Genomic DNA, 26,128 nt, shown 5'->3' with positions numbered 1-26,128 from the left:
AATAATCATTTTAACTTAAAAATACTGTGAAAACGAAAATATAGATAAAACCCAATAATTCCACCTTCGTACTATTGCACTTCTGTAACTGTAGCCATTGTGAGGCTGCCACCATCCTTACACTGCCCCCTGCTGGAGATTTATTAATAATGTACAGTAAAACAGCAACGTGCTGGCAAAGAAACTTAATTAACCATTCTGTAGCATGGAGAGTGGACTGTGGGACACATTACTGGACCATGCGGTGGAGAGGACGTCTCTGCTACAGTATCATAGTGAGATGCATAGTGTGGAAACTAAAATAAAAAAAAACATACATTAACATACCCCACTCAAGTTAAGGAAACTATAGTTTATTATTTCACAAACATAAGAGATCTTACACAATAATCACAAGTAAAAGTATGTATGTATCTAAAATAAATAGCACTAAAAGACAAGAGGATGAAGTTCTGGGGAAGTGGGAAACAAATATTCAATACCGTGCTGTATTACAATATTCAGACAGTGTTAGTAAAACAATAAATGTTCAAGTGCGAAAGATAACTTTTTTTGTAATGTGCAACAGTCAAATGGCTGACATTTCACAGATGCTCATAATACAGGAAAGTTCCTAGAATAACTCTGTACCGCACACTTAATTACAATTAGATGAAACTGAAGATTACTACACAATTTCATGATGAAACAAAAGAAGTCTCAATACACCAAAACAAATATTCTACAACAAAACCATCTGCTGTGCCCATTCATGCCCAAAGCCTGGAGCAAGCCCTCAAGTAAGAAGTGCAAACCAAAGTAGATCATAGTCCTTTTACTGGACCGGTAAACCTATTCAGGTTGCGCCTCCCTCGATTGTTCCAGACCGGCTGGCCCCTAGTGTCAGAGTTGCATCTGACACGTCTGTATTAGTCAGGGATGGACAGGTCATAGGTCACTCCAGATAACTGTCCAGAGTAAGACAGGTGGAGATCTTGGCAGGAGCTGGTCGGGAAACCTTTTTTCTCTTTGCCTTCATCATGAGCGGGCGAATCTCTGACAAAGGAGACTGGTGTGGGTGGCCGAATTAAGGAAAATTGCATTCCATAACAAATGGCATTTTCCAGTTCCCCCCTGATTGTTTCCTATGAGATTAGTTACAGTAATGTATAACAGACATTTATCAATAGACATCATAGAGGATATAATACAGTCAAAATATGTTCTTCAACACCCGCTTCAATGAGAAATACCAGTCAGGAAACCTGAATTGTACGGTTTAAGAAAAGGATACAGGTTGGAAGAATTTGGTTCTCCCTCCAAGTCCATCATAACCACTTCTGACCTGGAATATGAGATAGTCATACATTTTGTTATTTCATTGACAGGAACAAGACAGGGAAGCAAGGGCAATTGTAGGTCATGTTTTGGAAGTCATTAGGTGGAATGCACTGTACTTCACTGTAATTGAGGGTGTGAAAATGTGGAACAGGTTCATAGTAAGAAAAACACCAGAACAATCATACAGTAACTGTAGTGTTGTGAGGGAAAGAGAATAGAGTCAGGTTACTTACAGCTCCCAGTTTACTCCTCTGGGGGTCCAGCATGCTGCCAAAGGTCTTCTTCCTGAACAGAATGGAGTTACGGAAGAATGTACCCATTGGCACCTCCTCCTCTCTGGCCTGGGAGAATTCATAAACACAGAAGCTTATGGCATGCCATGCACACTAAAGTACAACACGTCTAGCTTTAAAATGTATCCAAAGCAATGTGGTCATCACAAAGTCAGTACATGTGGTGCATGTGTTAAGTGAACCCTTGGAAGTGGTAAAATACCTTGCTTCCAAACGAGGCGCTGTCACGGTGTTTGGTTGGTGAGGACGACAACCTGAGAAAGAAAGAACATAAGATAAATATGATCAATACTTCAGAAACGTTGAACAAATAAGTGTCAGGAGCATGTGTCCCTCGTCAATGACACACTGTAGAGGGAGACTCACGTGGCTGGATCCAGACGCATCTTTTTGGATGGGACCTGTGACGCCCTCTTATCCACCAGGTCAGGTGTGGTGACGTCAAAGGTCATGTTAAGGTCAATGTCCTCACTGTTGGCAGGCTGGTGGAGACGGGGCTGTTGCAGCTGCACTGGGGCAGGGCTGAAAGACAAGGGGGAAAGACCCCAATCAGTGACTAACAACAGATCTACCAAGAAGGTATCTATATACTAAGTAGCACGCGCTGTGTAGAAAATCGATTGGTGAAGTGACAAACCTCTCGAAGACTAGTCGGCTCAAGGCTTCGTTAGTGCGGGTTGGTGTGCTCAGGGTCTTTTGAAGAATCTCAACTTTTTTCTTCAGACTCTAACAGTGTTAAAAACACAAAGTAGTGGAATAGTAAACTCAGATTTTCAAATACATTAGTATTTTTAATTACCCAAATATAACATAGCTTTGCAAATTGTATAGTGCTGATAATTTACAGAATTGAGGGCTCCTTACAGTGATCTCTTTGTCTGCGTTGGTCAAGTCATTTTGGACAGCTTTCATGTCATCATTGGTCCTGTTCATCTCCATTGTGGCTTTCTGCAACTACAGAGATTTTAGAAACTGTGTCAGTCTCAGATTGGAAGTAGGTGAGACATCCCACATTATCACAGAACAATTCAATTAATGTGTTTCTAAAAAAATATATATATATTTTTTTACATGTATTACCTTGTTGTTTGAAGCAAACACCTCCCTTTTGAGCTTTTCAGACATTTCATTTGAATATCTGAGGCTCCCTTTTAGGTTCTCATACTCTCTGCAAAGGATAATAGGAATTACTTGATAAATATCCTTACAAAACACTGTTGCCCTGACAATGTAAACTGAGAATGCAAAATATTAAGAACACATGCTCTTTCCATGACAGACTGACCAGGTGAAAGCTATGATCCCTTATTGATATAATTTAAATCAGTGTAGATAAAGGGGAAGAGCCCAGTTAAAGAAGGGTCTTTAAGCCTTGAGACAACTAAGGCATGGATTGTGTATGTGTGCCATTCTCAGGGTGAATGGACAAGACAAAACATTTAAGTGCCTTTGAACGGGGTATGGTAGCAGGTGCCAGACGCAAGAACTGCAACGCTGCTGTGTTTTTCATGCTTAACAGTTTCCTGTGTGTATGAAGAATGGTCCACCCCCCAAAGGACATCCAGCTAACTTGACACAACTATGGGAAGCATTGGAGTCAACATGGGCCAGCATCCCTGTGGAACGCTTGACACCTTGTAGAGTCCATTCCCTGATGAATTGAGGCTGTTCTGAGGGCAAGGGAGGGATGCAACTTGATATTAGGAAGGCGTTCCTAATGTTTGCTATACTCAGTGTATAATGTAAATGTTTGACATTCCTTACTTCTTGAGAGAGATGCAGTAGATGGAGAGCTCCTCCATGGCAGCCTGGCCAACACCCATGTCACTGATCATGGATTCCACCTCAGCCCTCTGACCCTGTAACACCACATCCAGACTGGGAAGGACACACACACACACACACACACACACACACACAAGTAAAATATACAGGCCAGCACAGTATGGTTTGGGTTGGCACAAAAGTCAGAAAATTATTATTGTGCGAGTCTGTGGGCTACCTCTCATATGTTTTCATTTTGGTCCTAAGTCGTCGGGCCTCCTCCTTAGCAGCCTGAGTCTCACTCTGCTGGTTCTCCAGGTATTTCATCTGTTTCTGAAAGTTCCAAAACCCTCAAAATGTTAGAGATGTGAGGTAGAAAGGAGAGAAAGGAGCATGTAACATCTTACCCTGAGAACTGAGCAGAGCATATCTTTCTCGCCAATCTCCTTCCGAACAATGTCCAAGTCTTTCTTCTGCCTGTCCACAGTCTCCTTCAAGCCCTCTACCATCTTCAGTCTGTCCCCCCAGTCTCTCTCTGAGGATAGAAATACAAGTCAATGTTTCAGCCATCCAAATGCCAAAAACAGTTACACCATCATAATAGCATGTGGTCTCAAAGCAAGCATCAGTTGTGTTCACTGGCCTCTTACCTTTGGTACTTAAAACAGCTTTCATTCTATCGAGCTCGTTCTGCAGAAGAAAAAATGAAACACTGAATAAGCAATGTCATACAATAATATCCCAAATTCACACGCCATGACAATGTTCTATTCAATGTTGCCACAACGTGAGTCAAGATGGTGTAGGCCTACCTGCAAACACTCTGGATCCGCAGAGGATCCCTCTCCTTCACCACCAATGTCAAAGAACAACTTGTTGATAATGTGTCTGGTGCTAACCTGAGGGGAGAGTCCAGACAAAGATAAAAATGTAGAAAAGTATTTGTAGGGTTATTTTGAGATGAATGGGATTGATGTAACAAGTACAGAATGAAACACCAGTGTTCAGAAGGGGTCAGTAGTATAGCAAGTTAGTCCTACCTGTTTTCTACATTGTGGACATGTCTTGTTGGGGGCAGTCTGAAACCACTGAAGAAGACTGTAAGCAGAGGAAAGAGTGAAAAGTTACACACAACTGACATTCAACAATAGCTAGACTATTAAATTTGGCTAGGCCACAAGTACTGGCTAGTCAAACTATTTCCTTAATGTATAGACTGATTCATCAGACAGTCATTGGTAACTCACCATTCATAGTGGAAGGTGTGCCCACAGTGGATGGCAGCCACATCTCTGGAGTGATCGAAGAAATCTGAACAGATGGTACAGTAGGCACGAATAGGCATTTTTGAAGACCACCCTGTCAAGAAAAAAGCAAGTTATCATATTTGTGTTCAACATAGTCATGTTTGCTGGTTCTAATGTTGATATCAGCTACCGGTAGCGAAATTGCTAGCTAGCTAGCTAGCTTTGTTATTATTGCCAATAGTTATCTAACCATTAGTTAGCAACCTAGCTAGCCGGCTAGATCGCGTTAGCCAACTAGATAGCTGTTAACCCTCATTGTCACCTACGATACAGCAGGCTGTGTTGCTTACATTCGCCCGTATTTACCTTAAAGTTATTGAGTATTTGTTACATTAATACGTATATTATTCATTGCAGTTCGAATAACTATGAAATCCTGTTTACGCCTAGCTAGCACGCACAACACTCGCGCCGCGCAGTTCGAACGTAAAAGTCCCCGCCCCTTGCGTGTACGTAATCATCGAAATGGTACGTTCAGATATCTTCCAGAAGATTCAATGATAGCGAAACAACTGGGGCGTATTCATTACAACGATTCTGTTGCTAAACGTTTCTTTAACTGAACGAAACGGGGAGGGACATACCTGAATTTGTCGAAAATAAACTAGTTTCTGTTGCAAAACGAAACTGTGTACTAATGATTGCACCCCTGTACCTTCCCTGTCAGAAAATGATGTGCTAGCCAGCCCAAGCGAGTGGTATTATTTTACACAGTGACAGTCAACGTTACAACATTCAATATGCATTTTAACTCGACTCGAAGAAATTAGAGGTAGCTATGATTTAAGAATATTTTGTGTAACGTTACACGCAGGAAAATTCTTCAGCTTCTTAACTATTCTATTTAGCTGCATATCTAGCAGCTAAATGATATTCATAACTAACTCAAGATAGACCACGGCCTGTCGTTTCCAATGTGAACAAATTAGTAATAGTGGACATAACAAGCAAGGAGAGGGGCAGAGCCAAGCAGGATCTAGCGAGATTGGAATCTAGCACTTTTTGGAAACTTTGACTGAGTAACGTCCGCTCACGTGTTCTCGCACACCCCGAGAGCTTCTGGTCAGCGGGGTGGTGGCACCGGGATCCTCATCTCTCCCAAGTGGTCATTCTCTCTTTCTCCCCTTACCCATCTGTCTATCGCCTCCTTTGAATTTCATGCTGTCACAGTTACCAGCCCTTTCAAGCTTAACATCCTTATCATTTATCGCCCTCCAGGTCCCCTCGGAGAGTTCATCAATGAGCTTGATGCCTTGATAAGCTCCTTTCCTGAGGACGGCTCACCTCTCACAGTTCTGGGCGACTTTAACCTCCCCACGTCTACCTTCGACTCATTCCTCTCTGCCTCCTTCTTTCCACTCCTCTCCTCTTTTGACCTCACCCTCTCACCTCCCCCTACTCACAAGGCAGGCAATACGCTCGACCTCATCTTTACTAGATGCTGTTCTTCCACTAACCTCATTGCAACTCCCCTCCAAGTCTCCGACCACTACCTTGTATCCTTTTCCCTCTCGCTCTCATCCAACACTTCCCACACTGCCCCTACTCGGATGGTATCGCGCCGTCCCAACCTTCGCTCTCTCTCCCCGCTACTCTCTCCTCTTCCATCCTATCATCTCTTCCCTCTGCTCAAACCTTCTCCAATCTCCTGATTCTGCCTCCTTAACCCTCCTCTCCTCCCTTTCTGCATCCTTTGACTCTCTATGTCCCCTATCCTCCAGGCCGGCTCGGTCCTCCCCTCCCGCTCCGTGGCTCGACGACTCATTGCGAGCTCACAGAACAGGGCTCCGGGCAGCCGAGCGGAAATGGAGGAAAACTCGCCTCCCTGCGGACCTGGCATCCTTTCACTCCCTCCTCTCTACATTTTCCTCCTCTGTCTCTGCTGCTAAAGCCACTTTCTACCACTCTAAATTCCAAGCATCTGCCTCTAACCCTAGGAAGCTCTTTGCCACCTTCTCCTCCCTCCTGAATCCCCCCTCCTCCCTCTCTGCAGATGACTTCGTCAACCATTTTGAAAAGAAGGTCGACGACATCCGATCCTCGTTTGCTAAGTCAAACGACACCGCTGGTTCTGCTCACACTGCCCTACCCTGTGCTCTGACCTCTTTCTCCCCTCTCTCTCCAGATGAAATCTCGCGTCTTGTGACGGCCGGCCGCCCAACAACCTGCCCGCTTGACCCTATCCCCTCCTCTCTTCTCCAGACCATTTCCGGAGACCTTCTCCCTTACCTCACCTCGCTCATCAACTCATCCCTGACCGCTGGCTTCGTCCCTTCCGTCTTCAAGAGAGCGAGAGTTGCACCCTTCTGAAAAAACCTACACTCGATCCCTCCGATGTCAACAACTACAGACCAGTATCCCTTCTTTCTTTTCTCTCCAAAACTCTTGAACGTGCCGTCCTTGGCCAGCTCTCCCGCTATCTCTCTCAGAATGACCTTCTTGATCCAAATCAGTCAGGTTTCAAGACTAGTCATTCAACTGAGACTGCTCTTCTCTGTATCACGGAGGCGCTCCACACTGCTAAAGCTAACTCTCTCTCCTCTGCTCTCATCCTTCTAGACCTATCGGCTGCCTTCGATACTGTGAACCATCAGATCCTCCTCTCCACCCTCTCCGAGTTGGGCATCTCCGGCGCGGCCCACGCTTGGATTGCGTCCTACCTGACAGGTCGCTCCTACCAGGTGGCGTGGCGAGAATCTGTCTCCTCACCACGCGCTCTCACCACTGGTGTCCCCAGGGCTCTGTTCTAGGCCCTCTCCTATTCTCGCTATACACCAAGTCACTTGGCTCTGTCATAACCTCACATGGTCTCTCCTATCATTGCTATGCAGACGACACACAATTAATCTTCTCCTTTCCCCCTTCTGATGACCAGGTGGCGAATCGCATCTCTGCATGTCTGGCAGACATATCAGTGTGGATGACGGATCACCACCTCAAGCTGAACCTCGGCAAGACGGAGCTGCTCTTCCTCCCGGGAAGGACTGCCCGTTCCATGATCTCGCCATCACGGTTGACAACTCCATTGTGTCCTCCTCCCAGAGCGCTAAGAACCTTGGCGTGATCCTGGACAACACCCTGTCGTTCTCAACTAACATCAAGGCGGTGGCCCGTTCCTGTAGGTTCATGCTCTACAACATCCGCAGAGTACGACCCTACCTCACACAGGAAGCGGCGCAGGTCCTAATCCAGGCACTTGTCATCTCCCGTCTGGATTACTGCAACTTGCTGTTGGCTGGGCTCCCTGCCTGTGCCATTAAACCCCTACAACTCATCCAGAACGCCGCAGCCCGTCTGGTGTTCAACCTTCCCAAGTTCTCTCACGTCACCCCGCTCCTCCGCTCTCTCCACTGGCTTCCAGTTGAAGCTCGCATCCGCTACAAGACCATGGTGCTTGCCTACGGAGCTGTGAGGGGAACGGCACCTCAGTACCTCCAGGCTCTGATCAGGCCCTACACCCAAACAAGGGCACTGCGTTCATCCACCTCTGGCCTGCTCGCCTCCCTACCACTGAGGAAGTACAGTTCCCGCTCAGCCCAGTCAAAACTGTTCGCTGCTCTGGCCCCCAATGGTGGAACAAACTCCCTCACGACGCCAGGACAGCGGAGTCAATCACCACCTTCCGGAGACACCTGAAACCCAACCTCTTTAAGGAATACCTAGGATAGGATAAAGTAATCCTTCTCACCCCCTCCCCTTAAAAGATTTAGATGCACTATTGTAAAGTGGCTGTTCCACTGGATGTCATAAGGTGAATGCACCAATTTGTAAGTCGCTCTGGATAAGAGCGTCTGCTAAATGACTTAAATGTAATGTAAAATGTAAAGTCGACAAAACGGCCCACTCTGCTCGTAACAGATTTGAATTTTGGAAACAAAACTGTATTGAGATCACATGTTTCATCAATGAGAACATTTGAAGAATGTAGCAAGGCCAAAGTTCCATCATTTCCCACTGCCGGCAACTGGGCTTCCTCTCACCACCATATTTGGTAGTGAGTGGAAATGCCAATCGGATGCTTCACATTTATACATCTGGTGAAATGTCTGTCTCGTTGTTCTGTTTTCCGTCTCAGCAGATCAGGAACAGCTCAAAGAAGTTCAGCTCAAGTTGTTAACATTGTGGTTTTACATTATTGCCATAGAGAATGATAGAGGCCTCTAGTGGCCGAAAGGCTGTCTTAGCATTGGCACCACAGCGCCATTGAGCGCTTCCACTATTTTAATGTAGGCAACTGTGTGACTTCCAACTTCATTGGCTGATCCCTCCTGGTGACCCTGTTGGAGTCATGTCCAACTGGGTCATCAGGAGGGATCTGCCAATTGTGAAGAAGAAAACATATTCCCTAAAATGGAGATAAGCTCAATGGCATTGCTCATGCTGTCACATACACCATAATGGCACAGGTACAATGATGAGGCCTCTTTCCATCTCTATGACCATAGCCATTGACTGAAGAGTGTTGTACCAGTCATATTTCCCTTTTATTTTTATCATGATTGCAACATAGTCACACAGAAAAACTGTCAGTGTATCATACTCAAAACTGAGGCAGGATGCACAACGACACTATTGCTCATCCGGAAACTCACTGTTTTGTAAGCAAATGTTGACCTTCACCCCATCTGTGATGTTGACAGACTTGGTATCTACTATCTTGTGTTTCAGGTGGTTGTCCCTTAGTTACTTAGGTAGCAGTGATGGCTGGAGACGTCCACAACAGGGGTGTTTCATGAGAGGTCCAACAGAATGGCACCAATGGACCGTCTCTGCAAGGACAGGACTGAAAGCCCCACCACAGGCCTGGTGGAGGGCACAGAACCAGGTGGGCAAGGCAACTCTAATGGTGGCATTGTGCTCCAGCAAACAATGTCCACTTGTAGTCTACCTACTGTAGATGTCATGTTACTACAGAACAGCTCCCTTGTCGGGGATACAAAATCCAGTGGTTGTCCTGAACAATGAAAATTAATAGTTCTCTAATTGAAATATATGGCCACTTGAACATAGGCTAAATTTACTCCAATGACAACAGGAATTAGAATAATTATTTTAATATTGGATATTTCCTTATTGGAAATAGTTTAGAATAAATACTGTACAAGCCACATTCGCAATTGATTACGGTAACGGCTCTCGCTGTGTCATGGTTTCCCAAGAGAGACAGCAGCAGTGAAAGAACTGTTGCATACATAGTCGCGTGAGTAAACGTTTTTTTGCACCCCACTTTTTATTATTATTTTTTTACCAGAAAATCATAATCCGTTGGGTCATTTGTCATATTCTATTATGAGTAATGTTTTGAGATAATTATCTATTTTAATACATACTAACAGATTGCATTTTGCACCCCGTCGCCTCAAGATGAATGGTTTTGACCACTGAGAAGTTTTGCTTCACGCCCACGCACCACTATTTTAGTTCAGTGCAATTAGAAAGCACTGGTCGCGCTGCTGGTGTATACAATGAAAAGGCACCTGCAAAAGAAAATGTTTAAAAAAAATGTTGTTACATTTGTTTCGTTGTTTCATCATTTGAGCAGCGTGCATCATGAGCTAATTCATTGTATAATTTCCTAATTGCCTGTAGCTGTGTATTCGCGCAAATGCGTCAAATGAAAAAGCACAGGGTAATTTATACCTCGTTAAAAACTTTTAGGGATAGGGGGCAGCATTTTCACTTTGGATGAATTGCGTGCCCATAGTGAACTGCCCCCTACTCTGTCCCAGATGCTAATAGATGCATATTATTATTACTATTGGATAGAAAACACTCTGAAGTTTCTAAAGCCGTTTGAACTATGTCTGTGAGTATAACAGAACTCATAGGGCAGGCAAACTTCCAAACAGGAAGTGGAAATTCTCATCATCTATTCACATAAGATATGGATCTGTTCGCACTTCCTACGCCTTCCACTAGATGTCAACAGTCAGTAGAACTTGGAATGAAGCCTCTAGTGTGATGTGGGCCCGGATGGCAGCTATTTGAGTCACTGGTCTGGCAGAATGCCAGTTCCTGGTTACGTGCAGTAGTCATTATATTGCCTTGCGTTCCATTACTCTGTAGACAAAAACGAATGCTCCGGTTGGAACATTATTGGATATATATGATAATAGCATCCTGAAGATTGATTCTCTCCTTAGTTTGACCAGTTTATTCGACCTGGAATATAACTTTTTGAAGTTTTCGTCCGAGTTCGCCTGGACCAGCGCCAGCTTTTGGACATGTGAACTAAACGTGCTAGCAAAAGTAGCTAATTGGAATGGACATTATGGAACAAAACAACAATTTATTGCGGAACTAGGTTTCCTTGCACTGCATTCTGATGAAAGATCATCAAAGGTAAGGGAATATTTATGATGTAATTTCATATTTCTGTTGACTCCAACATGGCGGAGAAATATATTTACATCTGAGCGCCGTCTCAGATTATTGCATGATATGCTTTTTTCATAACGTTTAAAAAAAAATCTGACACAGCAGTTGCATTAACAACCAGTGTATCGTTAATTATATGTAAAACATGTATCTTTGGTCAAAGTTTATGATGAGTATTTCTGTTATATGACGTGGCTCTCTGTAATTACTCCGGATATTTTGGAGGTATTTCTGAACATAGCGCCAATGTAAACTGAGATTTGTGGATATAAATATGCTTATTATCGAACAAAACATAACTGTATTGTGTAACATGATGTCATATGAGTGTCATCTGATGAAGATTATCAAAGGTTAGTGATTCATTTTATCTCTAATTCTGCTTTTGTGACTATCTTTGGCAGGGAAAAATGGCTGTGTGTTTTTGGATTTGGTGGTGATCTAACATAAATATATGTTGTGTTTTCGCTGTAAAACGTTTTAAAAATCGGACAGGATGGGTAGATTAACATGATGTTTATCTTTCATTTGCTGTATTGGCCTTGTTAATGTGTAAAAGTTAAATATTTCTAAAAAATATTTTTGAATTTCCAGCGCTGCCTTTTCAGCGGAATGTTGGGGGGGGGGGGAGTTCCGTTAGCGGAGCCTGTGTCCTAGACAGGTTTTTAAAACAAACAGCGTTGCATGGCTTGGTAAGTAATATCGAAAAAAATAAACAATATCTACCCTCTTTGCATCAAATATGTATGCTACTGAGACTATTTTAAAAATGTTCACGGTGACCGTAACAGTGCTTCAAACAAAAGTGGCAAAAAAAGTACATGTTGGGGGGGAAACAGAACGGTCAATTAATACACGTTATTCCTCATACTTTTCATAATGATTATTTTCCTTCACGATTTATTATCAAGTAAAGTATGTCGCAAACTCAATGTGGTTGTTGAAAATGACAAAATGCAAATAATTGATAGTAGCCTAGTCCTGTAACTGCAGGCTACAGATTCAAATGTAAAACCCATATATTTTCTCTCATTTTAAAAAGGCAAGATTCTCAAGGGAGGCTAACAGTAGAATATTTTTTTGTTCAAATCAAAATGCAATTACATTATGTATGCAGTACTGTTTTTTGTTTCTATTTATCAAATTAGGCCTGCACAATAACAAAATATGCAGGCTGTTTGTAGCTCTTGATTTCTGTTTTATGAACTAACCTTTATTAAATAAATGGTTGGAAACCCAGGCTGCTCTAGCCCAAACATGTCCAATATTATCGGAGCAACATTTTAGAATTTATATTGCAGGTTCAGGGACGCAATTTATGGATATACAGTACCAGTCAAAAGTTTGGACACACCTACTCATTCAAGGGTTTCTTTATTTTTTACTATTTTCTACATTGTAGAATAGTAGTGAAGACATCAAGACTATGCAAAAAAACACATGGAATCATGTAGTAACCAAAGAAAGTGTTAAACAAATCAAAATATGAGATTCTTCAAAGTAGCCACCCTTTGCCTTGATGACAGCTTTGCACACTCTTGGCATTCTCTAAACCAGCTTCATGAGGTAGTCATCTGGAATGCATTTCAATTAACAGGTGTGCCTTAAGTTAATTTAGAGTAGGTGAACAGATGATCTCTACATGTGTGGTGGGGGGTTGGGGGTGTTTTGCTGGTGACACTGTCTGTGGTTTATTTAGAATTCAAGGCACACTTAACCAGCATGGCTACCACAGCATTTTGCAGTGATACGCCATCCCATCTGGTTTGCGCCTAGTGGGACTATCATTTGTTTTTCAACAGGAAAATGACCCAACACACCTCCAGGCTATGTAAGGGCTATTTGACCAATAAGGAGAGTGAAGGAGTGCTGCATCAGATGACCTGGCCTCCACAATCACCTGACCTCAACCCAATTGAGATTGTTTGGGATGATTTTGATCGCGGAGTGAAGGAAAAGCAGCCAACAAGTGCTTAGCATATGTGGAACTCCTTCAAGACTGTTGGAAAAGCATTCCAGGTGTAGCTGGTTGAGAGAATGCTAAGAGTGTGCAAAGCTGTCCTAAAGGTGGCTACTTTGAAGACTCTCAAATATGAAATATATTTGTTTCACACTTTTTTGCTTACCACATGATTCCATGTGTTATTTCATTGTTTTGATGTCTTGTAGAAAACGGTCAAAATAAAAAAAACCTTGGAATAAGTAGGTGTGTCCAAAGTTTTGACTGGTACTGCATATATAGCTTCCCAAAAAATCCTAATTGTATACAGATAAATTAATAATGTGTTTGCAATATTGTTTTTATGTGAACATGATCAATGACCAACTTTAATTTGCAAAACTGTATTTTCAAGATGACAGTTCTTGTTCAAAGCCCTTCCAGATAACACTGTCATATTGAGAAAGAAAATCATTAAAAGATCAAAGTTCACATTTGTAATTGTAGTACGTGATTGTGATCACATTATTTGTGACGACAATATGAAAACTCAATGTCCAATTGAACTTCTTAGTGATTGATTTGACAACACCCAGTGAAATAGCAGCTCGCCAAATTAAAAAACAAATACTCATAATAATTCATAAATCATACAAGTGTTATACACACAAGTGTTTAAAGATTAACATCTTGTTAATCCAGCCACAGTGTCAGATTTCAAAAAGGCTTTACGGCGAAAGCAAACCACGCTATTATCTAAGGACAGCACCCCATCAAACATGCACATGAAAATCATAATTCAACCCACCAGGCACAACACAAAAATCAGAAATAACATATAATTAATTAATTTAACGTAAATAATTGATAAAATGTAAGACGGGATAAACTGCATTCAATAACGGATAAAAACAAAGTGGAGCGAGCTTTCAGGTCACACGCCTCTAACAAACAGTACACTTCACTCGACCCTTGTTTTGAACTGCCTTACTTCTTCATTTCTCAAAGGAAAAACATCAAACAATTTCTAAAGACTGTTGAAATCTAGTGGAAGCGATAGTAACTGCAAGCAAGTGACTTAGAAATCTAGATCTCCATAGAAAGTTCATTGAAAAGAGTGTGACCTCCAATTTCTTTTCTCTGGATGGTTTGTCCTCTGGGTTTCGCCTGCCAAATAAGTTCTGTTATACTCACAGACATCATTCAAACAGTTTTAGAAACTTCTTCTTCTATCCAAATCTCCCAATAATATGCATATCCTAGCTACTGGGCCTGAGTAGCAGGCAGTTTACTTTGGGCACACGTTTCATCCGGATGTGAAAATAGTCCCCCCTAGCCTTAAGAAGTTTTAACCACTCTGCCTACATGTACATATTACCTCGACTAACTGGTGCCCCCACACATTGACTCTGTACCTGTACCCCGTGTATATAGCCGTGCTATTGCTGTTTTACTGCTTCTGTTAATTATTTGTTACTTTTATTTTCAATTTTTTTTTAAAATTTTTTTTTTACTTATCTATTTTTTAATTAACAATTTTTTAAAGCATTGTGGGTTTGTAAGTAAGCATTTCACTGTAAGCTCTACACCTGTTGTATTCTGCACATGTGACAAATAACATTTGATTCTTCTTGACCTACCAAGTGCAAAATTCTAACAGTATTATAATATTATTCCTCCCATTTAAAAAAAATGAATTTCCTCATTGTTATTCTGGCCACATTCTTAACAGTTTGGCCTGTCAATCGAGCACTGTGGGTGGGATTGTCAGAGGAGGATCAGGATATTTGTGAGAGTCACTGAGTTGGTAGGGTTTTAAACCTGTCAATCAATCACTATGGGTGGGATGTTTGAGCCACAGGGTTCGTAGGGTTTCAGACCTGTCAATTCATTATTAGGGGTGGGATTTTCAGGGAAGGGAGTAGATTAGTAATCTAGTCATTAAAACACGTTTTCAATATAATTTAGTTTGACAAAACCTACGAAAATTGTGTTCTGTTCATAAATATGGATTCTCCCTATTAAGAAACACTATAATTACAGGAGGTTAATTTTAAAAATATATATATATTTCACCTTTATTTAACCAGGTAGGCTAGTTGAGAACAAGTTCTCATTTGCAACTGCGACCTGGCCAAGATAAAGCATAGCAGTGTGAACAGACAACAACACAGAGTTACACATGGAGTAAACAATAAACAAGTCAATAACACATTTGAAAAAAAGAGTCTATATACATTGTGCAAAAGGCATGAGGAGGTAGGCGAATAATTACAATTTTGCAGATTAACACTGGAGTGATAAATGATCAGATGGTCATGTGCAGGTAGAGATACTGGTGTGCAAAAGAGCAGAAAAGTAAATAAATAAAAACAGTATGGGGATGAGGTAGCTAAATTGGGTGGGCTATTTACAGATGGACTATGTACAGCTGCAGCAAGGTCCTTTTCATAACGGTGTTATCTCAAAGCTCTACTGAGTTAAAAACAACATACATTTAGAATCAAGCCAGTTAAAATAGCAATAGTGCGCTAGGTGCTCAATACATTTTAGATTGAGACTAGGTAGCAGTGATAGCTGGAGACATCCATGAAAAAGACAGTCAGTAGAAATGGGTTTTAAGGCCCGTTTTAAAAGTTCAGAGTTGTCAGGGAGAGCATTCCATAGGCGAGGGGCAAGGGAGCAGAAGGCTCATACCTTCATAGTTCGCAGACGTGTTTGGGGACTTGAAGCAGTAGGAAGTGGCTGGAGCGGAGAGTGCAAAGTAGCTCGCTGATTAAGATGAGGTTGCTGATTTCGGTTGGCCTCAATCCATTCAAGGCTTTAAATACAAGCATGAGGATTTTGAAGTTGATCCTGTAATTGACCGGTATAAGATTATTTTGAAGATAAATACACATTGCAGAGTTTGAGAGGACTAAAAACTAGAGTACTAATGGTCAATAGGGAATTGTAAATAGGAGATGGGTTTCAGTTCAACAGCTGTTTAGAATCTGTGGAATGTCACTTCTGAACTCAAAGCTACGTGTGCTACGTTCTGTACATTGAGTCGGGAGCAGGATACTTGTTATTTGGACATTAGTCCAGTCGTACTGCAAGGACTTCTGATTGGTTAATCCCAGGCTACCGTGAGGGGTTAAAAATGGCATCCTGTTCCTTTGTTCAGTGGAGAAGCTGAGGACAGAGGAGACTGAACATCTACCTCCCAGCATCACATCTTGATTTGTCCTTCTCAAATAAACCTATTTTTCTCCCCCTGATTTGTTTTGGGGCTTGTGTTATTGAAGAATAACAGCAATTGCTAACACCTGTAGCCAGTGGAGTTGGCCCAGGATCGGGTTGATTTGGTCTGACTTCTTGGTCCAGGTAAGGACCCTGGCATCACTGTTCTGGATTAGTTGGATCCTCTGTAGTGATTTGGCTGGGAGGCCCACAAACATTTCCGTAGTCGATCTGAAAGAAAATGATGGCGTGGTTGAGATTCTCTGCATCTGACTGGGAGGCTGATGGGATGCATGACCCAGGCAATGTTTTGAAAAAATTATGTTTTACATATTTGTTTTATGTGGGCATTTAAAGAACAGAGAAGAATCAAACTTGACTCCTGGGTTGGAGATAACAGGTGACTGTTGATTGTAGGGCAGATGTTTCCAGCATTGGTGACCTGCTTGGGTGTTCCAATAAGTATAGCCGCAGTCTTGCTTCTGTTCAACTGGAGGACGTTCTCTTTCATCCATGCCCTGATGTCCTCTAGGTAGCTGCTAAGTTTTGCTAAGGCAGAGATGGTGTCCGGTTTGGTGTTGATGTGAACCTGGTTATTGTCAGTGTAGAAGTTGATGTTATAATCTCAGAGGATTTGGCCAAGAGGGAGCATGTAAATAAAAGACAGTGTGGGAGGGTGGGGTATGCAAAATGGGCTAATTTAGAGCATTTCTGTCTTCTTAATGTTTTGGTATTCAGGTCCAGAAAGTTACTTACTGACCACTTTTACCATGGGCAAATATATATGGGACGTTTTCAAGTCAAGGGGTTCAGTCAAAAAGTGATTGAAATCAAATGTGTACAAACCGTCAGTGTGTGTTGCCTGGATAAGGGGGAGTAGGAATGTCCGTGTACAAGGGGTCACATGTATCCTTTCTCATCCACATACTTTAAAAAAAAACTGGAGTTAGAATAAGTGGTATTTTAAATAAGTGGTAGGTTTTGCTCTGTTTTAGACTGAGAGTTTCAACTTTGTTTTCATCAATTTTATATTTCCAGGGGAGAACTTAAATCATTATCTGACCTGGCAAAAGACTTGAACTCTTTTACGGTAGATGCAAGTGTCATCTAGATTAGATCAATATCTTAATGGGATATGACTTGCTGTCGTTCAATGAAAGATGGCCTCCCTCGTTTTACCATTCCCCTCAGGCACCCACGTCATAGTGGTGTTATGATGCTCCCCCTGTATTCACCTTTTTTTGTTTTTACGTGAATGGGTTTATGTCAAGATTCACTGTATTAAAAACATCTCATCTCCACAGGTGCTGACCAGGAGAGTGTTTGTTCATGCACAGTCCTTTGAGGACCTGACTGCTGACAGTGAGGTGACTACTGAGATGGAAACTGAAAGAGACTCTGTGCTTTGGGAGTCAAGACCGTCTGTAAAGGAGGAGGCTCTGTGTCTGGGGGCTGAGGAGGAGACCCAGAAGGAGCAGCTGCCTAAAGTGGAGGTAGAGGAGGAGGTGTGCCCAGAAAGCAGGATTAAGGAAGAGGATGTGTGCAGTGAGACCTGTCGTAGCCACAGGAAACATGTGTTTGTACTGAGCGAGGCAGGCAAGCCCATCTACTCACGCTACGGCACAAAGGAGGCCCTCTCCAGCACCATGGGGTCGTGATGGTGCCTGGTCTCCGTCGTGAAGGCAGACAACAGTATCATTTGCTCCATTCACGCAAGTGAGTAGAAGACTTGGGGAGTATCTCTGTGGAGTGGAAAATTAGAGTTAGAGGGTAAAGTAGCTTTGTCATAGTTTTTGTCAGTGAATCATAGTGAACAACTATAAAGTAGGCTATGCAATTCAAACCTCAGTCAGTAAAATATGCCATATTGCAAAAAAAAAATCTGTCTGTACTGTAGATGTGTCATTGCCCTCTCATTCAAATCTTCTGTTCAAGATGGTTACAAAGTGGTGTTCCTTCCCGAAACTCCTCTGGTCCTGGTGGGCGTATCCCGGACCTGTCAGTCAGATAGAGAGCTGACGCGTGAGCTGCAGTACATCTACCACCAGATCGTCAGCCTGCTCAACCTCACCCAGCTCAACCACATCTTCCAGCACAAGCAGAACTATGACCTGGGCCGCCTACTGACAGGCTCCGAGCATCTCACGGACAACCTGCTGCGTCTGTTGGACCATGACCCGGGCCTGCTCGTCAGCACTGTCACTTGCCTCCACCTTGCCAGCTCCACCAGCGACTTGGTCTCCCCCAGGCTGCCAAGACCAAGAACCTGGTCTTCTCCATCCTCCTGGCTGGGGACTGCCTGGTCACCCTGGTACGCAAGAAGGACCAGTACCTGCACCATATGGACCTGCACCTGCTCTTCAACCTGGTGGGCGTCCTCTTTCCACGAGGGTGAAGGCTGGACGCCCATCTGTCACCCTAAGTTCAGCACTGCTGGCTTCTTCCACACCCACATCTCTTACCTGGAGCCGGCCTCTGACCTTTGCTTCACCCTGGTGTCCGCCGACCGGGAGGAATTCTTTAACCTTTTTGATTGCAAGCACCGCCTCCTGGAGCAGCTGAGCCAACGCACTGCCTACAAGGCCTTGAATGAGGCACTGAAGTGCCCCAGCTACTCTGTCAGCCAGGTCGGCATCCCAGAGCTCAGACACTTTCTGTACAAGTCCAAGACCTCTAGAATCTACACAAGGTGAGTATGGACGATTTATGTAATGTACAACAGGGGTTCCCAAAGTTTTTCTTTCAGGCCCTCCTTTCAAGTATTGGGGAACATCCCCCCCCCCTGCATGCCATGTCTATTTCTATTAGCACAAGCACTTTTCATGGTACAAACTCTTCACACCCCTCATGTTGGTGAATATATTTTTTTCAGCTTTAAAGCTTTCCTGCAATTCTATACATTTTTGTTATGGGGTGCAGAGCAAATGTAGCAGTTTTAAAGCAAATGTTCTTGCAATTCTAATATATAATAATAATAAATATATGCCATTTAGCGGACGCTTTTATCCAAAGCGACTTACAGTCATGTGTGCATACATTCTACGTATGGGTGGTCCCGGGAATTGAACCCACTACCCTGGCGTTACAAGCGCCATGCTCTACCAACTGAGCTACAGAAGGACCACATTTTGCCATGTCTAATGTGTGATATTTAAGTGACTCAAACATTACAACAAATTCTATGGGCTAAAAAACCCAGCTAAAAATGTTAGCTGGCATGGACTAGTTGATGTGGACATTTCTGACAAGTTATAAATAGCTCTCTATGGTATGCATGACTGACATGACAAGAGGAAAACACTACCCAATTTTGAAATTGCATTAGGTAATCACAATGAGGGTAAAGCTATGTTTTATCAAACAGAATTTCATGATTTTAATTGGTGGTTGACTTATTGGGAATTGAGAGATATGCAGCAGACATTTCTATTAATAACAATGCCAAAATCTGTGATGGGTGTCCCAATTGCTATAAGATGATGATTATTTGAAACTGTAATAGACCTGTCATGAATTTTCCGCTTAAATAGTTACTAAATAAAAACCAATCTGCTTGCCTGGCTACCCAGACTCCTTGCTCCGGCCAAACGCTAGGCTACGCCCAGAGACGTTAGTGTCTTCTACGCAATGAGCCTGGATCTGAGTACCTCTCTAACCCTTCACCGAATGCGAACACGTTCTGGGCCATCTGATTGGTCCAGAAACTGATGGGTTGGGCCAAAGCCAGAACACACGTGGGAAAAGTGGTGGTTTGAAAATTCTTCATTGGCTTTGACCCTCTGATTGGTTAGAGACGATACAATCGCTGATAATTTTTTATTGCACAACGCCCTTCTTGCCCTTCGTCACCACAAACGACTTCAATGATGGCAGTCTCAGACTAAAGTATGTAGCGAACGACAGAGCAGCGGAAGATTTTAGTGTGAGTTGTCAGGCTAGCAATCTGCAGTAGCAACATCCATTTTTTGACTTGTAATATGAATGATATGTACCCATTGATTCTTAAAGGATTTCATTTATAAATGCCCCATGAGCTTAGTTCAACTGCCGTATTCAATCTGAACACAAACTATAAGCTTGTTTTACTCCAATGTTTCTAAACAAAGTAAATGTAAACAAACACTATATCGCTTCAAAACATGGTTAAAAGTATAATGTTGATATCATGGATGGTCAGTCCTTGTATCCATAGCTCTGTCTATAAATGTGATAGTGGTTACATTTCTCTCCTAAGCCTTTTAGCGAAGCAGTGGCAGGGGACACTTTTTGTTTCATCTGCTGTTGCCACTTTAACCACATAGGCTACTTACAAGAGACAGTATAGACTTCATATGGGCAAATACAATTCTATTAATAAAAAGGAAAGTTTTACATCTTCTTAAGTCTGATAGTGGTTGTAACCTTCCAGACTTGGAATGGTATCAACATGCCACCCAAGGCTTCTACTTGCGACATATAGTTAAATGCACTAAAGAGGAGTAATGGGTACATATTGAAGATGCACATGCTCATCTCCAGGATCTTTTTATGTGGATAAACGATAAAGCTAAGAACATGAACAACTTCATAGTGAAGAACACTATAACAACATGGAAGAAAATGAAACGTATTCTACAAGAACCAATATAACACCCTGAAAACAAAACCTTTCTGGAGCAATCCTTGGTTAGCTTTTCAGAATTCCCCAATACATTGGTCCACATTGAAGACTAAAGGCATAGAGTCCGTAAATGACATGGCAACAGGAAATACATGTATTTCCATGACAGAATTAAAAATACGTTTTGGACTGACCAATAGTTTCAAATATTGTACATGCAACTTAAAAGTTACATATCATAATATTTTGATTTGAAGTATTTTGGGTAACAGAGCAACCTTGAGGGACTCTCCAGAGGAGCAATGGAACTTCCTGTACTACTCTTGGCAGGAATCCAGATTATTTTAATGATTCCCATTCCTGTGTATATGAAGATACAGTATAAGATAATGTATATTCTATATGTGATATGATTTTTAGATGGTATTTTTCATGATGTACAGTGTGATCTATTAAATGGGTCAAGATGGGCATCATGAAAGGCATTCAATTGAACAGTTTTTTTGGGGGGTGTCATCCATTCTCTTGCTGACTCAGGGAGTAGGCTGGGTATATTAAGAGTCAATTGAATGTTGTGGTGGTGGTAAGTCTAGGATTATGTTTTCTCTTAGAGTAAGTGTATGGACTTGACTAGGATGTCATACAAAACCAGGGTGTCAGAGTTTAAGGGTCTGTATTTAATCAAGCAATGGTTTGTCTCAACCTGCTCAATTTGGTTTACACAGAAGCAGAGGAGGGTTTATTTTGATTCCAACATACAATAATCACTTATCACTAAATATATCCTTTAACTGTGTTTTCATGTGCAAACGGGTTTCTAGACACAGATAAATCCATTGCCCACATAATGCAAGCTCCACAACATTTTTCTGGCCTGGAGATACATGTATTGCCCAGTCCAAAGCAGAGACATTATTGTGTGTTCAAGTTATTTTTCTTATCCTGTTGGGGGTAGTTGATCCCATATGCACACCTTCTTTATATCTCACATGATCCAGATTACATATCCAGGATTCATCAAAAATTATTTAGTTGTCAATTTATATTTAGCAGCAAGCCAAAAGTGTCTTTGAAATCTTATTTGAGTCAGAAAAGGATGTTCATATGACAGGGAAGATATATAAAATCTTGCAGAGAGCATATCCAACTGACAATATCTTAGAACAAATATATAAACCCCCCCCAAGCATATTGACGAATACGCTGATTCGGTGTGCGAGTTCATTAGAACGTGCGTCGAAGATGTCGTTCCCATAGCAACGATAAAAACATCCCCAAACCAGAAACCGTGGATTGATGGCAGCATTCGCGTGAAACTGAAAGCGTGAACCACTGCTTTTAATCAGGGCAAGGTGTCTGGTAACATGTCCGAATATAAACAATGCAGCTATTCCCTCCGCAAGGCTATTAAACAAGCTAAGCGTCAGTACAGAGACAAAGTGGAATCTCAATTCAATGGCTCAGACACAAGAGGCATGTGGCAGGGTCTACAGTCAATCACGGACTACAAGATGAAACCCAGCCCAGTCACGGACCAGGATGTCTTGCTCCCAGGCAGACTAAATAACTTTTTTGCCCGCTTTGAGGACAATACAGTGCCACTGACACGGCCTGCAACGAAAACATGCGGTCTCTCCTTCACTGCAGCCGAGGTGAGTAAGACATTTAAACGTGTTAACCCTCGCAAGGCTGCAGGCCCAGACGGCATCCCCAGCCGGGCCCTCAGAGCATGCGCAGACCAGCTGGCCGGTGTGTTTACGGACATATTCAATCAATCCCTATACCAGTCTGCTGTTCCCACATGCTTCAAGAGGGCCACCATTGTTCCTGTTCCCAAGAAAGCTAAGGTAACTGAGCTAAACGACTACCGCCCCGTAGCACTCACTTCCGTCATCATGAAGTGCTTTGAGAGACTAGTCAAGGACCATATCACCTCCACCCTACCTGACACCCTAGACCCACTCCAATTTGCTTACCGCCCAAATAGGTCCACAGACGATGCAATCTCAACCACACTGCACACTGCCCTAACCCACCTGGACAAGAGGAATACCTATGTGAGAATGCTGTTCATCGACTACAGCTCGGCATTCAACACCATAGTACCCTCCAAGCTCGTCATCAAGCTCGAGACCCTGGGTCTCGACCCCGCCCTGTGCAACTGGGTACTGGACTTCCTGACGGGCCGCCCCCAGGTGGTGAGGGTAGGCAACAACATCTCCTCCCCGCTGATCCTTAACACGGGGGCCCCACAAGGGTGCGTTCTGAGCCCTCTCCTGTACTCCCTGTTCACCCACGACTGCGTGGCCACTCACGCCTCCAACTCAATCATCAAGTTTGCGGACGACACAACAGTGGTAGGCTTGATTACCAACAACGACGAGACGGCCTACAGGGAGGAGGTGAGGGCCCTCGGAGTGTGGTGTCAGGAAAATAACCTCACACCCAACGTCAACAAAACTAAGGAGATGATTGTGGACTTCAGGAAACACCAGAGGGAACACCCCCTATCCACATCGATGGAACAGTAGTGGAGAGGGTAGCAAGTTTTAAGTTCCTCGGCATACACATCACAGACAAACTGAATTGGTCCACTCACACTGACAGCGTCGTGAAGAAGGCGCAGCAGCGCCTCTTCAACCTCAGGAGGCTGAAGAAATTTGGCTTGTCACCAAAAGCACTCACAAACTTCTACAGATGCACAATCGAGAGCATCCTGGCGGGCGCCTGGTACGGCAACTGCTCCGCCCTCAACCGTAAGGCTCTCCAGAGGGTAGTGAGGTCTGCACAACGCATCACCGGGGCAAACTACCTGCCCTCCAGGACACCTACACCACCCGATGTTACAGGAAGGCCATAAAGATCATCAAGGACATCAACCACCCGAACCACTGCCTGTTCACCCCGCTATCATCCAGAAGGCGAGGTCAGTACAGGTGCATCAAAGCTGGGACCGAGAGACTGAAAAACAGCTTCTATCTCAAGGCCATCAGACTGTTAAACAGCCACCACTAACATTGAGTGGCTGCTGCCAACACACTGTCATTGACACTGACCCAACTCCAGCCACTTTAATAATGGGAATTGATGGGAAATGATGTAAATATATCACTAGCCACTTTAAACAATGCTACCTTATATAATGTTACTTACCCTACATTATTCATCTCATATGCATATGTATATACTGTACTCTACATCATCGACTGCATCCTTATGTAATACATGTATCACTAGCCACTTTAACTATGCCACTTTGTTTACTTTGTCTACATACTCATCTCATATGTATATACTGTACTCGATACCATCTACTGTATGCTGCTCTGTACCATCACTCATTCATATATCCTTATGTACATATTCCTTATCCCCTTACACTGTGTATAAGACAGTAGTTTTGGAATTGTTAGTTAGATTACTTGTTGGTTATCACTGCATTGTCGGAACTAGAAGCACAAGCATTTCGCTACACTCGCATTAACATCTGCCAACCATGTGTATGTGACAAATACAATTTGATTTGATTTGATTTAAACTATTAGAACCAAGACTTAAAAAGAACTGATGTTGGCACAAGATGGAGGGAAAGTTGGAACATGTTATCCAGTATAAACTAATGTATAGAATGCATTATACAAGAGACAACATTCACAAATTATACAGCACACTAGTAGTAATGTCTTAAGTGTAAAACCAATAATGACTCAAGAATCCAAGCTTTCTGGGAATGCTATAAAGTCTGGAAGTTGTGGGTGTAGCTAGAACGTTGGCTGTCAGAAGTATAACCAAAGATATTTATCGCTAACCTAAGACAGTTCACCTGTGTCATTTACTGTGGGAGAAGCATAGTGAGCAGAACAACAAGGAGGTGGGCAAAGCCAATCACGAGCTTCTGAGATCCAATTGGCGTGTTGTAGCATGAATTGCATATTTCCATTAGGGAATGCCTCCTCAGTGAAGTGTGCATGTGCACAAACTTAATTCAACCTTGCACTCCTTCTGAACAACACTTTAATTTTTTTTTTTTTACTTTGGCAAAGCGTCAAGTCTATAAAACTTAGTGCACTGGGTTTGTAACAGTTTCTAGTTTTGGAAACAGAAACATTTATTGAGATCAGATGTTTTATTGATCAGAAGATTTGCAGAATGTTGGCCCAGTTTCACAAAAATCCATCCTCTCCCATTACCTGGGACTGGACTTCCTCTCACTACCTACCATATTTGATGGTGAGAAAAAAACGTGGTGGTTGGGAGCTTTCGCCTGTGGCTGATAGGTCGCTGGTTTGGCCCTCGTTTTTGATCTTGTGGGAGATCTGTCGACGTTCCCTTGAGCAGGACTTTGACCCTGGATGCTACTGTGGGTCACTGGATGGGAGTCTGTTAGATGACTGAATATAATGTAAATGTTGAGTGGCTTCACTGCAAGTAGATTGTATGTTTTAATATTCTACAAAAAAGAGATTTAGCAACGAAAAAATTATGGATTTGAAAGTTTTACAATTGTATTTTTTTACAAGAGCTCTCAGCCTAGCCCTAGCACCATGTCAACCACCAACGCATGTAAGCATGCGTGTCCGGCCAGATGAGATGTAGTCATTGTTTGTGTGTCTGTAAATTGTTGTTCGTTTGTATCTGGAGTGTAACAAACTATTATGTAAAATAAAAAGAGATCGTATAGATTTTGTTTATTTTTTTGTAAGATTTTCATTATTCCAAGAACAAGACCGAAACAAAGTACAGTAGGCTTATAACCATTTATGTTCAACCAAAATGTCGGAATATATCCAACAGGAACTGGCAAAAATGACTGACTATTTTAGAATAATGAAATTGGAAATAAATGTTTTAAGTGAAGTGGCAAGCTGCATTATCTACTTCACTGTCATTTTATGCACTTGGAAGTTGGCACGCTGTATTATGCGCGAAGAGGAGGTGAATGCATGCGCTCAGTTGAAGAGTACAGCAAACCGTCTGGTGCACTGCAGTCTATGATTCACCTTTCGCCTGGAAATAGAAACTGTTTTCATTGTTTGAAAAATAGCGTAGGCTACGCATACAGCACATTCTCCATGAAAATAAATATTGGTGAAGGGAAAACTTTTCGAAGTCCGCGCGTGGTCAATGAATTGTCAGTTATGCTGTCAAGAGGACAACTCTGAGATTCGTGACGTTCGTGCATTACATCAAACAGGTAAGTAGCGAAAAGTTATGGTTTAGTAACATGTGTTACATAATTTTGCATAGTTCTGAGTTTATTCGTTCTTTGTGGTTCTCACCCAAAAATCTATATTGTGATTTTTAG

The 26,128-nt window shown here is 42.5% G+C and overlaps 2 protein-coding genes and 1 pseudogene across 4 annotated transcripts in view; 2 read left to right on the top strand and 1 right to left on the bottom strand.

Annotated features, from left to right (window-relative positions):
• Positions 1-337: 337 nt before the first annotated feature.
• Positions 338-17,967, bottom strand: traip (TRAF-interacting protein). Of its 2 annotated transcripts, none has more exons than XM_052473307.1 (16): positions 17,838-17,967; positions 4,625-4,736; positions 4,418-4,475; positions 4,190-4,276; positions 4,028-4,067; positions 3,785-3,912; positions 3,616-3,710; positions 3,378-3,491; positions 2,694-2,781; positions 2,478-2,567; positions 2,251-2,339; positions 1,980-2,135; positions 1,816-1,867; positions 1,554-1,661; positions 1,274-1,324; positions 338-1,048 (listed from the first exon to the last, which is right to left on the bottom strand). In XM_052473307.1, the coding sequence occupies exons 2-16, from the start codon at positions 4,720-4,722 to the stop codon at positions 935-937; spliced, it is 1,368 nt and encodes a 455-aa protein (XP_052329267.1). In that variant the 5' UTR covers positions 4,723-4,736; positions 17,838-17,967; the 3' UTR covers positions 338-934. The 2 variants fall into 2 exon arrangements, with proteins under 2 accessions (XP_052329267.1, XP_035652437.1); XM_035796544.2 differs by lacking the exon at positions 17,838-17,967 and adding an exon at positions 4,991-5,147.
• LOC118400090 (protein SAND-like) lies at positions 5,251-18,916 on the top strand (annotated as a pseudogene).
• Positions 18,917-25,789: 6,873 nt separating this feature from the next.
• LOC118400088 (macrophage-stimulating protein receptor-like) overlaps positions 25,790-26,128 on the top strand; it is a 28,358-nt gene continuing 28,019 nt past the window's right edge. For both annotated transcript variants that reach the window (XM_052473306.1, XM_035796542.2), the window contains exon 1: positions 25,790-26,017. The gene's annotated coding sequence lies outside the window, so the exon portion shown is untranslated. The remainder of the gene's footprint in view (positions 26,018-26,128) is intronic.

This window comes from Oncorhynchus keta, chromosome 21 (assembly GCF_023373465.1).
Source record: "Oncorhynchus keta strain PuntledgeMale-10-30-2019 chromosome 21, Oket_V2, whole genome shotgun sequence".
NCBI classification, from domain to species: domain Eukaryota; kingdom Metazoa; phylum Chordata; class Actinopteri; order Salmoniformes; family Salmonidae; genus Oncorhynchus; species Oncorhynchus keta.
Note: the sequence above shows the minus strand (reverse complement) of the source record. Positions and strands in the feature narration are given on the sequence as shown.

Bases quoted from the DNA above. Each gene is read 5' to 3' on its own strand.
- traip (XM_052473307.1), bottom strand. From the start codon at position 4,722: ATGCCTATTCGTGCCTACTGTACCATCTGTTCAGATTTCTTCGATCAC. The intron at 2,568-2,693 runs GTAATACATGTA...AAATCTCTGTAG, and splicing joins TGTTTGCTTCAAACAACAAG to TTGCAGAAAGCCACAATGGA. The intron at 2,340-2,477 runs GTAAGGAGCCCT...TAACACTGTTAG, and splicing joins ACGCAGACAAAGAGATCACT to AGTCTGAAGAAAAAAGTTGA.